The 19,374-nt window shown below is 36.1% G+C and overlaps 1 protein-coding gene across 4 annotated transcripts in view; it reads left to right on the forward strand.

The window, feature by feature from the left end:
- Positions 1 to 19,374, forward strand: part of DTNA (dystrobrevin alpha) — a 140,671-nt gene that overhangs the window by 100,074 nt on the left and 21,223 nt on the right. For 2 of the 4 annotated variants that reach the window (XM_081325814.1, XM_081325813.1), the window contains 4 exons: positions 303 to 395; positions 7,907 to 7,994; positions 17,729 to 17,835; positions 18,625 to 18,738. In XM_081325814.1, coding sequence (XP_081181940.1) covers positions 303 to 395; positions 7,907 to 7,994; positions 17,729 to 17,835; positions 18,625 to 18,738 — 402 coding nt within the window. Of the gene's footprint in view, positions 1 to 302; positions 396 to 7,906; positions 7,995 to 17,728; positions 17,836 to 18,624; positions 18,739 to 19,374 lie in introns of those variants that run through there. The other 2 variants (XR_014026173.1, XR_014026174.1) reach the window with 2 other exon arrangements.

The following is a 19,374-nucleotide window of genomic DNA, read 5'->3' on the forward strand; positions in this document are numbered from 1 at the left end:
CTTCATAGTAGCACTAATCCTAGGCTAGTTTGTGCACATTCTTGAGCATCACTGCCCTATAAAACTTTGTAGGTGGTCTGTATGTACTGTACTAGCAAACTGATACCTTTGCTCTATAGGCCCACTGTCTTAAGTTCTGTCCTGAGCTCTACCTGCAATGGTTGGGTTTGGTAACAAACTGAAGAACATTTGACTACGCATTTGTAAAGTCCCATTTCGCACTCTTACTTGCTCCTGCTTTCTCTGTTTTATTTCTCTTTGTCTGTCCGGACTGCACCCTCCTCCCCTCAACCCTGTTTCAGGTTACAGTATAGCCTCGATGTTGCAGACAGGCTGGCTGATGAACATGTTCTCATTGGGTTGTATGTCAACATGCTCCAGAACAACCCTTCACGGTTAGTGCAGGCTGGGTGCCTTGGTGGGGTCTCTAGAGAAGAGGGACACAAGCCTGATCATCCAAGTTATGGCAGAATGGAGATTCCTCAAGAATGGAGCAGATCTGAATTGGTTAAATTGGTGTCCTCATTCCTTTTATTACAACAACTTGCTAAATTTCATAAATAGTTGCCTTGATTAGAATTATTGCCATGAATATTGATTTGTATTTGTGCTCATGATGCAATCGTTCATGTATTTATAAATATTATATTCAATGAGACTCATTTATCTTAGTAACATACTAATTGGGGTACAAACATATGAGACAGCCTAGGAATATTTTATATGTTCTGAGTACCCAAAAAATATTTGGTTGTAGCTCCCAACCCCTACAATACTTGCTGCCAAATTGCAGCTTTTAGTTTTTAAAAATTAAGATGTTAAATTTACAAAGGATAAATGATTAAATAAGGAATATTTATAATTATTCCTTGAGCATTTCATAATATTAACTGTATTTTACAAATTTAATATACATTTAAATTTTTATTTAGTCCTAGTACTTACTACTTTACCCTGATCCCACTTCCTTTCTAGAATGTATCCATTCATGGGGCAACTATAGCTGTCAGGTCAAAAAAGTTTTCAAACTCCTGGTCTAAAAATATTGTGCAGCACACTCTTTTTTATATGGGAGTGACTTCTAAGCAAAAACTTAAAACCTTTGCTGAAAAACCTACCGTAAGTTAAATACTGATTCAACATACAAGTGTACTTGGAGAATTGTGGATCAAACTGTTAATAGTAATGTTACTGATAATTGTTTAAATTGTGTTTTTAATGTGCAAGTGGTTATTTTCCACTCTTTTTGTTACTTATGTTTCATTTTAACTTTGCGAAAAAGATGTAATTGTTGATTAGGCATCTAATAAGCACATGGCTTAACCAAGATTTTTGCCTATTTCTCTTAACCCTAAAATTATATCAGTTAGATTGTATTGGATTTCCTCTTAGCAAAAATCTGTAAGGGAGTGTTCAGTTATTAAAAGTGAAGTAAATCAACATCAATCAAAGTGGTACTTCATCATGGTCTCTGTGATTCACACTGTTGATCTATGTGTTTGTATACAGTCACACTGAGACTCTTCTAGAGTTTATAGAATTTATTGGTGGGACTGTACAAATAGACACAATCCCAGCTTTTCTGTTTTTCAATTGTCACAACATCAGCACATTTGTCCTTGAACTGATCATCAAATTTATTTTCTCTCCTCTCTTCTTTAAAATACTTTAGAATTGTGTAAGGGTACCTTCTCCTTCCATGTCATCTGTCTTTTAGTTTTATATCCCTAAGGATTCTTTTTCAAACTTACCACTATTGCTAGAGCAAATTATCTCCTTCAGATAGGCATAAATTGACTTTTTTAACTTTGGTAACTAAGTTGCCTTCCTTCCAGTTGACTAGCCCAGTGACTTACACAAAAACAAGGTGGTACAAAGTCCACCCCTTTTTTTGCACTGTACTTTATAGATTAGGGTTTGGTCACTCCAATTTCATCCTGAGAATCAATGTGCTTGGAAGAAACAATATCCTACCTCACCAACTCAGCCATACAGAACAGGCATAGTATAAAATGTGTCACGGTGGCCATCATCAAATCACCCTGGGGCAAAAAGTCTGTTTGCAGTACAGCCCACCAGGAACATAACAGGATCATCTGGCACCATTTTTCCTGGACCAGTGTTTATTTTTGGTCTTTCAAGGCCATATAAAATATGTGATTGTTCTCGTCAGCATTAGTCCAAATGAATGGTGGCACTTTGCTATAAGATAGCTGAACATCAGTCTGCCTTCAAATTTATATTCATTGCATATGAGCAGCAGCAACATTTGCAACATTCCTCCAAGCTATATTCCCAGGAGTCAGCCATCCACTCTTATCCAGAACATTAGATTGATTACCTCTCCCAGAGAGCTGCAATCTTTGGAAGGGCAATACTCTGTATGGTCATTTTATGAAGATTAGATTTTCAGGTAAGAAGCATGTTTTTCATGCATGACTGTAAATCATAGAAAACATGATAAAAAAGTTTGGATATTTAGCTGTAATTTTCACTTTATAATAAAATAAAAGGTTATTGAGAGCATATGAATCTCTCAAGAGCTCTGGAGGAAATGGATTATCAGCATACTTTTATATCTGGATTTTGTCCTGCATAGTATGGAAACAAATCCATACCGATTGTTCCCATGGAGGATTTGTGGCAAGACTGAGATAAGGGAAGGATGACTGCCTTGCTACTGTTTGATTTCTTAGAAGCCTCCATGTTATCCTCAGAAGCCTTCATGTTGCACATATAGAACTGTGTGCAAGAGTTAGAGGTAGAAGGCACTGCTCTTTGATGGTTCTCTTTTTTCCTAAACAAATCATTTCAGGAAGGTGAAGAAAAATCGTAGCTTTCTTTCTATTGGTATGTACAAGAAGCTGCAGGAAGGTGAGGGGAAACAATCTATTAAGTTGAAGTCAGGAATCATTAATATGCTGAAAATACTCGCCTTTACATCTCAGCTACCAACTGAATAGAAGTGCTCCAGGGTCCAGATGCTGTTAGGATCTGGATAGAGACAAACATGATTAGACTTAATCCCAACAAGTAGTATAGAAATATTGTGATTTCAGATAAATTTGATCTTTAATTCTGAATAGGAACATGTTTTGCCAGTCAGAATTGGCCCATAAAATAAGGTCCTTCTATTTTCACAACTACTCCTTTATGAGGAGCAAGTAGCAGTTGTGAGAGGAGATCTTTCACACAGCTCTGTCTTGTGCATCAGGTATAATCTTTCCTCAAGAAGTTGTCCCAGCTCACTTTTACTTATTCTTTGGTCACCTGTTGTTTGGATTACCACAATGCTTTTACATAGGACCAGAGCTTTTTTTCTCATAGAATGCTCAGAACGGAGTTCCGGCACCTTTTTTGGATGGAACCTTGTAGGGTAGGCAAGGTGGGCTGTATGACATGTGTGAGTTCCAGCACCTTTTTCTTTTACAAAAAAAAAGCACTGCATAGGACTCCCTTTAAAGCGGCTCAGACAGATGACTATTAATCAGTTCAAGAGTAACTGCTATGAGAATTGTACTATTTACCAATTTGCTTCCTGGTGCAATTTAAAGTCCTGGTGTTGTCACTTTCATAGCATAATGTAGATTAGGACCTGTGTATCTGTGGAGCCATGTATTCTGCCCATCTATTAAGATCAGTAAGAAAGCACTTTATCCCAGGCCCTTTTTCAGGGAGTGTAATTTTCATGACCCATGGCGCAAGGCTTCTTCAATTGCTGCTCCCAATTCTGGAACACAATTCATTCAGTTATTAGATTGGCTCTTGTGTTCCTGAGTTTTCAAAAGATCTGCTTTTTGCAGGCCTTTGGGACATATTGTTATCTTGTTCCTGCCTGCAGAAGAATTAACTGCATGTGATTTATTGCTAATAATCCCCGAGATCTTTGGGCTAATATTTTTATTTATTATTTTTAATTGGATTGTTGTATTGAATATGTACATCACTAGGAGTCTACTATGATTGGAACCCAACAAATAATCAGTGAGATAGGCAGACACATCTATTTATATCTGTATCAATATCCTTATCATCTATATATATATATATATAATCTATATTTCTATCTATTCATCTATTTATCTTTTCCAAGTCATATTGTGGTCCAGTATGTAAAGTCAAAATGCACTGACTTCCTTAAAGAAATGCTATTGGGTGAAATGAGAAATACATATTCGTAGAAATAAACAGCACAAGAAGTTCAGAATTTTGTATATTATGTGTGTGTGGGGGGGGGTGTTTGAATGAACTGAAAAGCATTAAGATATTTGGATCATTCTAAGATGTCAGGAGAAAGTGGCCCACTGTTACATGTTATTTACCAGCAGTTGCACCTGAACATCAGCAAGACAAAGGAGATGGTGCTAGACTTCCGGAGGAAAAGAGAGGAACCTGCCCCACTTTACATCGGGAGGAGGGGCTGTGTGGAGAGAGTTTCCTCCTTTAAATTCCTGGAAGTCTACCTCTGTGAAGATCTTACCTGGAAAGTCAATACAACCCAGGTGGCCAGAAAGGCCCAACAGAGACTCCACTTCCTCAGGGTCTTGCAGAAGAACAGGGTAGAACAATGGCTAATGACCTTCTTTTATAGGTCTACTATAGAGAACATCCTCTCGCACTGTATTGTGGTTTGGTATGCTGGCCTGACAGCTGCAGATAGGAAACTATTACAGAGGGTGGTGAGCACAGCACAAGACATTGTGGGCTGTCCCCTGACACCACTGGATGACATCGCCAGGGCTCGCTGCCTTGGAAGAGTGAGAAAAATTCTCAGGGACGACTCACACCATGGTCGGTACCTCTTTACTCTCCTACCATCGGGTAGGAGATACAGGAGTATAGCTAGCCATACCAACAGGCTGAAGAACAGCTTCTATCCATGGGCTGTCAGGCTCTTGAAGGGGAAATAACTTTATGTATGATTGACTTGCGAGGCCGGTGTGTTGTGCAATTAGCTCACATGGTGTAACAAGATGGTGGATTTGTTGTCAATGTGAGTTGTGGGGGGGGGCACAAAGGGAGGCTCAGCCAATCTCAATGTATACATGGTTGTACTTTGACAATAAAGGTTCATACATTCATTCATAAGAACTCAGAATCTTAAAATTTTCAATGTGTGGAGATCTTTTGCTCATTTTATTCTATTGATATATATGGCCAAGTGGTTATTTGGGAACCTGATGGTTTCAAAAATAACATAGTTTGCTTCAATTTGCTTTTAGCTGTTGTTTTTACATTGTACTTCAGAGCTCAGTGCCTTGTATTTATTAAAGTGTGGATGTAATTTACCTCCCAACATATCATGACACATTAATAGACCTAAATCATCTGAACTGATTTAAAGCAAATTAGTCCCATTATGTAATCTCACCATTGTATCAGTTGAGAAATAACTCATTTGTAACCTTGCCTTTTTTGTTGTGTGCATATCACAGCAGCATTTTATAATTTCCCACCAAACCAAAGACAACAAGATAAATTCACATGTTCAGGGGTCATGGCACTAAACAAGAAATAGACTACTTTTATTTGGAGTTGCGGTATTTAGCTTTTCCTGCTTTATCATTCCATCAAGCAGTCTTTTAACTTTAAGAATTATGTGGATAATCTTTGGTCTGCTACTGTTTTTTTTTTTGCCCTGAAGTATCTGGCAGTAGTGGCAGTGAAGTTGTGATTCTTTTCCTGATCAGGTTAAAATGTAGTATAATTACTACATCACTGAATAATTGCATTTCCTTTTCAGCCTAATGCATTATTACATTCTTTTTATATTTTAGGGAGCTTTTGGATAAAAAAAAATACTCTACACAACCCTTATTTGTATTCTTTTATCTATCTGTTAATTATCTGTATGGGTGTGCATGCCCACACAATTTAGGCAGATGTGTTTTGGGGGAGAGGTGATAAATAATATCTTACTGTAGAGCAAAATGTATCCCACAGCCTATATCTGTATTCTCCATTCAGAATTTTCAGTGTTACTGCACCTGCTATTTAAAAGATTAAGAAAATGTTATTTGCGTAACTTTGTCTAGTCTTAGGTTTGGAGCAGAAATGTTCATGTTAAATATGTTACTGTGGTCACATAAACTTCATTTGCAACATTCCCTGACACCTTCCCACAAGTCAATGAGGAAGGCTGGGAAGCTTACAGGGAAAAAGGTCAATGGGAATCACAAGATTGTGGCTGGATGGCAGGAGTGCAGCAGAGGTTTGGACTTCCATTCTCTGTTTAGATGAGGAAATATATCTGAAAGGATGACCCAGTGGGTTACGGGCTGTCTAGTATATCATGAAAGCTTCATCACAGGTATAGGCTCATTAGCCTGAAAGTAATGAGCAATAACTAAAATGTAATAAAGTTATTCCCCATTGTTACAAAGAAATATCTGTGTTATTATCTTTCATAGTCCTTACCACAGTGGCACACTAGAATGAAAAAAGCTAAAAAGGGTGAAATGAATCTTTTAGTTTGTTTAAATCCAGATTATCATTGTTAGGCTTTAATTTTCAGAAAAACAAAGATGCTTTGATTTTAAAATTTTGCTAGGGGAGGGGAAAATATTTGCTTTGAGAAATAGAAGTGACAGAATTATTTTAAGATTAGCAACGGTGGCAAAAGTGCTAAGTTACAACTGCCTTTCCAAATAGACTCCCCCTGGGTGTGTTGAATGCGGTGTTTATTTACTTATTTACTTATTTATTTATGTCAAGTGCTTTTATGTTGCTTCAACCAACACAAATGTAAAATAATGTCAGGAATGTAATTAACAATAAAAAATAGGAAAGTCCTAATACAGGTAGTCCTCTACTTACAACAGTTCATTTAATGACCATTCAAAGTTACAATGGCACTGAAAAAAATTGACATCACCATTTTTCACACTTAGGAGCATTGCAGTATCCCCATGGTCACGTAATTTACATTTGGATGCTTGACAACTGACTCACATTTATGGTGGTTGCAGTGTCCCAGGGTCATGTGATCCCCTTTTGTGACCTTTTGACAAGCATAGTCAATGGGGAAACCAGATTCACTTAACAATCAGGTTGCTAATTTAAGAACTGCAGTGATTCACTTAACAAGTGTGGTGAGAAAAGTCGTAAACGGGGGGAAACTCACTTAACAAATTTCTCACTTAGCATCATAAATTTTGGGCTCAGTTGTGGTCGTCAGTTGAAGACTACCTATACATTTGGATTCTGATATGGTTCAGTCATCCAGGAGTATACACAAAAAAGTCAAGATGATGGCCATGACAATACAGTTGAATCTGCATTGTGTGTGTGTGTGTGTGCTCGCACTCAAGAGAGGGAGAGAAGAGAATCAGACAGACAGATAAACATGATGCACATAAAAATAGGTGGATCTTCAATCACACCATTGCAGCCACAATCTTGACATTTTTAAACCATACCCTGTAGGCATCCTTTGACGCAGCAACCTATTTCCAGCAATAACCACTCAAAAACTTTTGACTACCCTACTGGGGTTGACAAAAAAGCTCCTTTTTTTAGAGGCATGCTGTTTCTGACTATGGCAGGTAATTTTTGATGGCATGATTGTAGCCTTTGGTTAATCTAATCACTATGAAATTGTCTAATCCCTTTCTAAAGTTGCTAAAGTCAGTAATTTGTATCCTCTTCTTCAGCTGGGAACTCCTCAGATTGCTTAGTTTTCTTGAATTTGCTATCAAACTATTTCACTTGATCTAGGGTTACAGGGTTATATAAGAATATAGGATGTCCATTTCCCCCATCTTTTGCATGATTTAATTAACGTCTATCATGTCTCCCCTACCATCACCATCACAGATATCATTTCTCTGTAGACGTTAAGGAGCACTGACCTCTTAACTTTTACATTAATGATTATTCATTCTTCCTTTCCCTTCTCCTATTACAGTTTACTTGAAAACCCAAACCATCTTGATGAAGAACATAGACTGATTGCCCGGTATGCAGCAAGATTGGCAGCAGAGACTACTTCATCAGTAAGTAATTTTAATTAGGGAGAGAGGTGTTTCATTTATATATATATATATATATATATATATATATATATATATATATATATATATATGTATGTATGTATGTATGTATGTATGTATGTATGTATGTATGTGTGTGTGTGTATGTATGTATGTATGTATGTGTGTATATATATATGTATGTGTGTGTGTGTTTGTGTGTATATATATATATATATATATATATATATATATATATATATATATATATATATATATATATTTCAAATGTTAACTATTTAGATTACCTTGCTAGGCCCCAAACATGGGTCAAATCTTTATTTCCTGTTTTCAGCCTATCTTGAAGGCCATCAAACAGGCTGTAGTCACACCGGACAGTTCATATATTTGTGTAAATTACTAACAAAGAATTAAAGGGAAACTGAGATGCATTTCTGACTCTTTAGTCTTCATCAGTCAGCTATACCCTTCTGAGATTCGAACCTGGGCTGATTGCATATTACACTGCCTAATATGCAATCAGCCCAGGTTCGAATTTCAGAAGGGTATAGCTGACTGATGAAGACTAAAGAGTCAGAAATGCATCTCAGTTTCCCTTTAATTCTTTGTTAGTAATTTACACACACACACACACACACACACACACACACACACACACACACACACATACATACATACATACATACATATATATATATATATATATATATATATATATATATATATATATATATATATATATATATATATATATATATATATATATATATATATATATATATATATATATATATATATATATATATATATATATATATATATATATATATATATATATATATATATCCCCTTCATGGATTACTGCCTTGTCGTGGCGAAGGGGCTTGCGTAATTCAATGAAGCTATGAGCTATGCCGTGCAGGGCCACCTAAGACGGACAGGTCATAGCAGAGAGTTCTGACAAAACGTGATCCACTGGAGAAGGAAATGGCAAACCACTCCAGTATCTTTGCCATGAAAACTCTATGGACAGTACCAAAAGGCAAAACGATATGACGCTGGAAGATGAACCCCTCAGGTCGGAAGGCGTCCAATATGCTACTGGGGAAGAACCGTTACAGTCGGTTATAGATTTGATGGAAATTATAACTCAGTATGGTAAGGTTTCTGGGTTTAAGGTGAATAGTAATAAGACTAAGATATTATCTAAGAACTTATCTACGAGTGAAAGGGATATGTTATCTAAATTAGCAGGTTTTGAAATAGTGAAGAAGGTTAAATATTTAGGAGTATATATTGCAGCCTCAAATGCAAAATTGTATAAGAATAATTATGAAACACTATGGTTGAAGGTACAAAGGGACTTAAATAATTGGAAAAAATTACAATTATCATTGCTGGGAAGAATTGCAGTTGTTAAAATGAATGTTCTACCAAAGTTTCTCTTTTTGTTTCAAATGATACCTATATTGAAAAAGGATGCCAACCTTGATCAATGGCAGAAGGGTATTAACAAATTTATTTGGGCGGGAAAAAACCAAGAGTTAAATTTAAGATTTTACAAGATGCCAGGGAAAGAGGGGGACTCAAGGCGCTGAATTTGAAATTGTATTATGATGCGGTTACCTTGACGTGGGTTAGTGATTGGCTTAATTTAACTAACAAGAGAATACTTCATCTTGAGGGATGGGATTTGGTATACGGATGGCACGCATACTTGCTCTACGATAAGAAGGTGGACAGGGCTTTTAAATCCCATATTCTTAGAAGTGCTTTATTGCGTGTCTGGAAAAAATATTATTATAAGTTAAATTATAAAATACCGATTTGGGGAATTCCTGGACACGCGATAGAGGGCGTATCTATGGGAGTGAGTATGGATATGGTTTCTTATAAGGAACTACTTAGATTGCGAGGGAATGATTGGCAACTTAAATCATTAGAGGAGTTAAGACAAGAAAACATAAGTTACTCTTGGTTTCAATATACCCAATTGAAAGCTAGGTGGAAGTCAGATCAAAAGGTTGGCATCACAATTACAGATCAAAATTTAGTAAAACAAATTAGAGATTTAAATTGTGCACATATAAAGAGGATATATAATGCTTTAATTGAATTGGATTCAGAAACGGAACTGGTTAAAGACTGTATGATAAAGTGGGCACAAAATATTCAGGAATCAATTTTGTTGGACACCTGGGAGATAATTTGGGTCAGAAATGTTAAATTTACTCAGGCTCAAAATTTAAGAGAAAATTTTTATAAAATGTTTTATAGATGGCATCTGGATCCCAAGAAGTTGTCCAACATGTATCCTAATTTACAGTCTAAATGTTGGAGATGTGGTAGTTTAGAAGCTACCTATTTTCACATGTGGTGGACTTGTAGAAATATAAAAGCTTTTTGGATCAAAATTTGGTGGAACATTCAAAAGATTTTTAAGAGAAAGATAAAGTTTTCTCCGCAATTGTTTTTATTGGGTATTGTTGTAGATTGTGATGTTAAAGAAACTAACTTGATGTTGAACATGATAACAGCAGCACAGTTACTGGTGGGACAATATTGGAAGAAGGATAGTTTGCCCACTATAGAAGAATGGGTATTTAAAGTTTCGAATCTTGCAGAAATGTCTAAGATTTCTGCTTATTTGAAAGATCATTCACAGGAAAGATATATTTCAGTTTGGAGGAGATGGATAAATTATATTCAGAACAAATATGGGACTAAAAAGTTCCATTTAGCTTATGAGTAGATTTTAGTGGGATATTGTTATTGGTACGTTGTTTGTAGTTATGTTAAAGGGGAGTTAAAGCACATTATGAATTTGGTTAATTGTATATTATGCATAATTTTTATTTAGAATATGATTATTGTAACTATAATCCTGTATTTAGCTCTGGGAAGTGGGGGGGGAAGTGGGCGGGTTTGGGGTGGGAGGGATTTGGGGATATATTGTAAAATTTTGTTTTTGTAAAACTCTTTAATAAAAAAAAGAGAGAATTAGCAGTATCAACAACACCATGAAAAAGATGGAAGTAGACAATGCCTTTTGGATACAGTGATTCACTGCACTGTTAGCAGGACATTAGTCTTTAAGCAATCTAACCTTCATCAAGTAAGTCATACTCAACTTTCAAGAATGCCCTGTCTTAGCTGGAGAAGATTTTGTGCTGCTTGAAAAAAAATGGTACAATAGGGCAAAATGGTTAAGACATTACAGTATTTATGAAAACTGTGTTTAGTTTTCCATCAGCTGTGCTTTATTTATTTATTTTATTTATTTTATTTTATTGGATTTATATACTGCCCTTTCTCAGGGCGGTTTACAGGGTATTTAAAACAAGGAATACAAAAGTTAAAAACAATTAAATGTTTTATGCTTTATGCAGTCCCATCTTTTCATAATCTCTGCCTTAAGAAAATTGGTATCCAATTCATCTCTAAATCTCACAGACTAACAACCAACAGCCATTCTAAATGAGAAACTCCCTAAGACTTTCAAGAATTCCAACCTAACAGAGCATCCTTATCAGAAGCAACATCAGTGTATCAGACCCTGGTGGCTTGTTAAAGGGCACTGAAGACCTGGTTTTTTTCCTGTAGGTCACTGGGGCTGTTTTAATATATTATAAGTGGCCTCAGGTGTGATATATTCTTAATTTTATTTGGCCATTTTGTTGTTGCTTTTTAACTAGATGTAAGGTTCCAAAGTCACAAAGTGAGTAGGTAGCCAGAGAAATAGAACAAGAAAATGGACAATCTTAATTAAACCCTTCCTTGTCACATTGCCAATGTCATATTAAGTTGGTGGTTTCCTGCTACTCTTTTATTCCACTGATGTGATTAAATTAAGTATAACATTATATCTCTGCATCATGGGTATCAGCCTAGAATGAATCAAGAACTGGGAATCAAGAGGAACCCAAACCCTTAAATAGTTAATTCAGAAAAATTAAGAATTAAAAAGCAAGAAAAGAAACACAATCTATGTCAAAGAGGTCAAGTAGACTTTATTAAGTTATGTTCAGTTAGAATATGTTTTTCTTTCTGGGCCAGTACAATCCAAATTGCTAAGTAATTAAAAATTATTTTCTATGATACTGTCAGTTGCCAGCTGCACAGTTAACATTTTACTGAGAGCAAATTATACCTAGTAAATATTTCTTCTGCTGCTGAGGAGGAGAAAAGAACAACAACAATTACCAGAAGCAGTTTTCTAGGCTTTTTCCCTCAAAGAACAACAGTTTGGGGAAACCAAATCTCTCATAGATGGGGTACAAAGTTATTGCAGCTGCCTTAGGAATATCTTGTACTATAATCTATTCAGTGATCTGTGGTCTCTTTTGATATTCTAGGCCTGAAATGTTAAGGAACAGCATCTTGAGGGACCTCCTTATATAATATAATGCTTCTAATAAGAAAGCTCAGGCAATGAGGTACACAGTGATGTAGATGTTCATAGTAGACACCTACACAAACATTCCACCACCCTAAAAAGATTCAAAAGTATCACAAAAAGTGAAAGAAACTAATTAAATCTGAGGAAATGACCAGAAGCCTCTTTGAGAATTAAAATAAGTTTTTAGAAATTGGAAGACAAATATCACTATAGTATTAGGCAATCATCCATTGCTTAATGTCATCCAATAATTTCTATTTTCCGATGAGTTGCTATATAATCAATAACTTGCTTGTCACAAGAATTTATTCTGCACACTGCAAAGCTGACTGCATAATGTTCTTTGTTTACCTGAATATAATGTAATATTACATTGATCCAAGGCTTTCCAAACCAACTCAAAACATAAACAACAAAGTACAGATCATTTTTCTGAGGCACAGAAAAACTAAGATCTTCAATATGTCCCAGACAAATTTCAAAGCACACAGGGGTGAAAGAAGAAGAAAGCACGCCTGCTAGTCAAGGCCCTTTTGCCCTAAGGATACATCGTTGGGTGAGCTTCTCCCTTTGTTGTCCCTGCAATATCAAATCTCCAAAGCTCTTAGTTTAGTACTTAGAAATTGCATCTGCATCAGTGGGCACCTCCCAAAGCTACCATTTGATTTTTCTTTAAGATGAAAAGTTTATTTTCTAATACTACAAAGAAATTAAGTCTCAAAGTCTTGAAATAAAAAAGAAGCAAAGACAAATAATCTCAAAAGCCCAGCTTTAGCAACACCAAAGACTGTGTGCACAGCAAGAAGCCAGATTTTTTATCTCACAGAAGACTTTTAATAGAACAATTTGCGTTCTTTAAAATTTGCTAGCTCTTATTAATATTGTTATCGGTACTAATAATTGTCATTAATTTGTTTTACATATAAATTCATACCCTGCTTTTAAGAACAAAAATAAAATTTGAAAAGCATGCTAAAACAACAAAACAATGAATAATGAAATAGCATAACTTAAACACTTAAACATGTACAGTTATAAGACACTGAAGGGCCTAAATACTTTCCACAAGCAGAAACTGAGAATGTGAAGTTTGAGGGACTTCCATCTACAAACATACTACACTAGTAGGTATTGTTAATTTAATAACCGTACAAGCGGAAGGTGGCTACTTTAGGACACCCAGGACTAGTTCTGTAGCATACAAAACTGTAACTCCTAAAAGAGAAAACAGATATTTCAGAAGGAATACATAAAAGACTGCCATGGTTGCACTTCATCAAGTATCCACTATCTGAGTCAATTCTCTCAGTTGCCTAATGGTAGGGCTGGTGCTTGTAACCAATTTTTCTTTAACTATATTTAGGTTCATTAGATGCAAAACAAGCACATCCAAGGAAAAAGGAGAAAGCCAACTTTAGAGTAATATGTGCCAGACTGCGCATATACATACATACATACATACATACATACATACACATATACACACACACACACACACACACATGTATGTATATATATATATATATATTCAAATTGCTAATAAAGAATTTGGGAGGCTAAGATGATCATTTCGAACTCATTTATGTTCTCATCAGTTAGTCATACCCTTTATCTGAGATTCGAACCCGGGCTGATTGTATATCAGGCAGTGTTTTAACCTCCTGAGCCACGGGGTTCTTTCTCTCTTATATTAGCTGGAAGGCAAGGCAAATGTATGTTTAAGTATTTGTCAAGGCTTTTTGAATGGACCTTGCTAATTAACTCTTTCATTCCTGTTTTGGCCCGGCTCAGGGCTTATCCACAGGAACTAGTCAACTTATGACAGCTCATTATTTGTGCAAATTATTCAAATTGCTAATAAAGAATTTGGGAGGCTAAGATGATCATTTCGAACTCATTTATGTTCTCATCTCTTATATTAGCTGGAAGGCAAGGCAAATGTATGTTTAAGTATTTGTCAAGGCTTTTTGATGAGAACATAAATGAGTTCGAAATGATCATCTTAGCCTCCCAAATTCTTTATTAGCAATTTGAATAATTTGCACAAATAATGAGCTGTCATAAGTTGACTAGTTCCTGTGGATAAGCCCTGAGCCGGGCCAAAACAGGAATGAAAGAGTTAATTAGCAAGGTCCATTCAAAAAGCCTTGACAAATACTTAAACATATATATATATATATATATATATATATATATATATATATATATATATATATATATATATATATATATATATATATATATATATATATATATATATATATATATATATATATATATATATATATATATATATATATATGTGTGTGTGTGTGTGTGTGTGTGTGTGTGTGTGTGTGTGTGTGTGTGTGTGTGTGTGTGTGTAAATTTTAAATTGCTAACAAAGAATTAAGGGAGACTGATATGCATTTCAAACTTATTAGTTTTCATCAGTCAGCCATACCCTTCTGAGATTCGAACCTGGGCTGATTACACATTAGGCAGTTGTTTTTACCTCTAGGCCACAGGTTCTCTCTCGCTTTGTTAGCTTGAAAAGCAAGGGGAGATATGTGTCAAATGCTTGTTAACTATTTTAGATTACCTTGCTAGGCCCCAAACATGGGACAAATCTTTATTTCCTGTGTCAGCCTAACCTGAAGGCCATCGACAGGCAGTAGTCACACCGGTGACAGCTCATATTTGTGTAAATTTTAAATTGCTAACAAAGAATTAAGGGAGACTGAGGACATCTAAGAAGAGTAATGAAGGAGTCCCTGTTAATTATCAGTAGAATTGGCACAGCCAATCTATCTCAAGATATAAGTAGGTTTAAGTAGAAGAGTAAGGTGATAGCATTTATAGAGAATTAGCAGTATCTATGATAAAGGGAATTAAAATAAAACAGAATGATTATAGATTGAGAGCTTTTGCTGATGACTTGGTTGTGACAGTATCCCAACCGTTACACTAGCAACAACAAAGCTAGTGGAGGTGACAGTATTCCAGCTGAGCTATTCAAAATCTTAAAAGACGATGCAGTAAAAGTGCTACACTCAATTTGCCAGCAAATTTGGAAAACTCAACAGTGGCAACAGGATTGGAAAAGATCAGTTTACATTCCAATTCCAAAGAAAGGCAGTGCCAAAGAATGTTCAAACTATCGCACCATTGCACTCATTTCTCATGCTAGTAAAGTTATGCTTAAAATCCTACAAGCTAGACTCCAGCAGTATGTGGATCGAGAACTACCAGAAGTACAGGCAGGATTTCGAAGAGGCAGAGGAACTAGAGATCAAATTGCTAACACACGCTGGATCATGGAGAAAGCTAGAGAGTTCCAGAAAAACATCTACTTCTGCTTCATTGACTATGCCAAAGCCTTTGATTGTGTGGATCACAACAAACTGTGGCAAGTTCTTAAAGAGATGGGAGTACCAGACCATCTTATTTGTCTCTTGAGAAACCTATATGCGGGCCAAGAAGCAACAGTGAGAACTGGACACGGAACCACTGATTGGTTCAAAATTGGGAAAGGAGTCCAGCAAGGCTGTATACTGTCGCCTTGCCTATTTAACTTATATGCAGAGCACATCATGAGAAAGACAGGGCTAGATGAATCAGAAGTTGGAATTAGGAGTGGCAGTTTAAATATTGCATACTCAGATTTGAGAATTGGTATATGACTCATTGGCGGGTCGAATCCCGAGTGCTGTGTAGCAGAGTGAGCGCCTGTTACTCGTCCCAGCTTCTGCCAACCTAGCAGTTCGAAAGCACGTAAAAATGCAAGTAGAAAAATAGGGACCACTGCGGTGGGAAGGTAACAGCGTTCCGTGCGCCTTTGGCGTCTAGTCATGCCGGCCACATGACCACGGAGACGTCCTCGGACAAGCGCTGGCTCTTCGGCTTTGAAACGGAGATGAGCACCGGCCCCTAGAGTCGGAAACGACTAGCATGCATGTGCGGGGGAACCTTTACCTTTACCTTTACCTTTATATGACTCATAGATTTGCCAGCTGATCACTATCTACAGGATCAGGGCCTAACAGCCCAATGTTTATTTAGATTCTCCTTGCTACTGATGGTACTATGAAGTGAGTAATATTCTGTCAAGATATGGAAATTTTTCAAAGAGAAAGATATAGATACCAAATTCTTCTTGGGATGTTACCAGCAAATGTTTTCAGTCCAATAAACAATGTGAAAACAATATAACTAGCTAAGGTAAAGGGGAACTTGTTGAAATAATTTATATAGGCTACAAGTAAACTTGACGATTAATTTCTACTTCTTCTGGACCAGAGGGATTGGTTGTATCAATGAGTGCTTTTCCCATATTTTTTCTCAGAATCAGGGATTCAAGTTGAAATTTCTTACAGGGTAATATGCCAATAGGTTAAAATTCCACATATAGCCCATTACTTGCAAGCCTGGAAAGAAAGCTGTGTTCTATGATTAGAGCTGAATCCAGAATAGAGTATATCATTTTAATAATTTTAGGGACATTGCAAAAAGTTTTAGTGATTTCTGTCTGTTCTAGTCACTTAAAATAATAGCTAGGTGCCCAGCACTAGGAGATCTAAAATTATTTGCTAATTCTTATTTTTATGTTTAATGTTAATTTTTTTATTTATTTTAATTCCATTTATATCCCGCCCTTCTCCGAAGACTCAGGGCGGCTTACAAGCTTAGCAGTAGCCTTCATTCTATTTATATGCCTGCTTATTAGGGCTTTCAGCCCCCCCCCAAGCGGCATTATTACAAAGTCAGCTTAATTGCCCCCAACAATCTGGGTCCTCATTTTACCTACCTCGGAAGGATGGAAGGCTGAGTCAACCTTGAGCCTGGTGGGATGCGAACCTGCACTAATTGCAGGCAGCTGGTGTTACTTAAGGAGGCATTAGCCCACTGCTCCACCAAGGCAGAGTATTATCTGTTGTGTTTTAAGTTTACTATCTGTCCACCATTTTGCTGCTTTATAAAATAAAAGACTCCTCACACAGACTTAAATACAAATGTGTTTTATTTAGCTCACAATGTCTATGAAAAAACCCTAGTTCTGCCCTTACTCTAGATGGGTAAGATTTCTATTAAAATTTCCCAGTCCTAACAGTTACACTATAAATTAGATGCAAAGTTATTATCATCTATGTTGCCATAGGGGTGAAATGAGGGAAATTATATATTTGTCAATTATATAATATGAAATTTCAGCTAATGTGAATTTTGAAACCAGGGACTTAGCTATGCATGACATTATGCTTATGTACAGTATAGTTAGATATACTAAGGGACAAAACTATTGTTTACTTCCTTTAAATAATATTCATTTATGTAGTAACATGTTCGATTTGTTTTACAGCAGCCACAACAGCAACCACAACAAAGAGGTGCTCCAGATATTTCATTCTCTCTTGATGCAAATAAGCAACAACGACAGCTTATTGCAGAACTTGAAAATAAGAACAGGTAAAGTCCCGTAACCTACATTAAGCCAAATATATGTCTGTGGATAAAACATATTGCATATATACAGTAGTTGGTAACAAGGCAAAATTCACAACATTGCCTATATAAGAAACCCATAGATATATTACAGGTGATCATCATACAGAAAAAATTACTTCTTTTCTTTGTCATGACATTGTTACAGAGTTAATATTTTAAAATATACATTTTCTTGTGGCAGAAATCTGTTAGCCCTTTTCTTCAGGAAACACATGATTTAGTAAGAAGTGAGAGAAAGAAAATAGCAAGGTTGAAGGAGAACTAATATGCTGATATTACAATATAACCAGTTTCATACAGTGGTTAAGGCACCAATTTAGAAACCATGAGTATAGTGGCATCTTAGGCATGAAGCCACCCATTTTATCATGATAATATTTAATCTTTTCAGACTTATGAGGTGACTAGAGAGAATTCTCAGTCATTCTAATGGGTCTGCTGGTGATTGGTAGCCGTAGTCCTGACCAATTTTTGCAGTGTTTGTCTCGGGCAGCAACTTCTTGAATTACATCTGTGACAATTTTTGAAGAGTTCCCGAATGGAGGGCAAAGGGCTAGTTGTCAGAAGAGCAGCCTTAAACATTGTAAAGCTTATCTGAGTGCTGTGATTTTCTCATTAAGATCCAGAAGATATCCATAAATATCTCAAATTAGTTGACATTATTTGCAATGTTCTGTGTTAAAAAACTTTGCTCATAGAAAAAAGAAACATACTTATCACTGTTTTTTATTCTCTCTCTTTCTATGCCAGAGAAATCTTACAAGAGATTCACAGGCTACGGCTTGAACATGAGCAGGCATCTCAGACCACCCCAGAGAAGGCAGCACAAAACCCTACACTCCTGGCAGAACTTCGCCTCCTGAGGTAAATATGCGAAAGAGATGTGGGAAGGTAGAAGGTCATATTTAGCGTAACACCTCTTGTCTCTTTTGTTCAATTCCATGTAAGACTTATCTATTTTGGAAAAGAAATAATTACTGTGTCCATTTTTAAACTTACAAGAGAATATTCATTATTTTAACATTCCAGTGAAAGCACATAGCCCTTTGTAAGGTTACTTTCGTTAACATTTTGAATACAAACAGGAGTTATTCTTATTTATCATCCAAGGTTGAATAAAACCAGTTGTTCTGTTCAAAGAGCCAAAAGAAATATGCATAGTTTAATATCCAGTGTAGAATGGACATAGACTATATATTATGATTAAAACGTTAGACGTAGTCTAGGGGGACACAAGTTTAAGTTCTTGCTCCCTGGATGACTTTGCATCAAACCCATCTTGCAGAGTTATTTTTGTGTAGATAAAATTAATGAAGACCTCTAAGGCACTCTATACTGTGAGAGAAGTACTAAAAGTAAAGCATGCTGACATGTTTATGAATAGAGAATTATTGCTTTTGTTCTCCCCAGTCCACATCTAAGTTTGGAAGAACTTAGGAAATGAAGTGCACTTCTTATATTCAGATTGTCATATACCTCAGTTGCAGCAAATGCACTGCT

The sequence above is a fragment of the Vipera berus genome (genome assembly GCF_964194415.1).
Source record: "Vipera berus genome assembly, chromosome: 3".
Lineage (NCBI taxonomy): Eukaryota > Metazoa > Chordata > Lepidosauria > Squamata > Viperidae > Vipera > Vipera berus.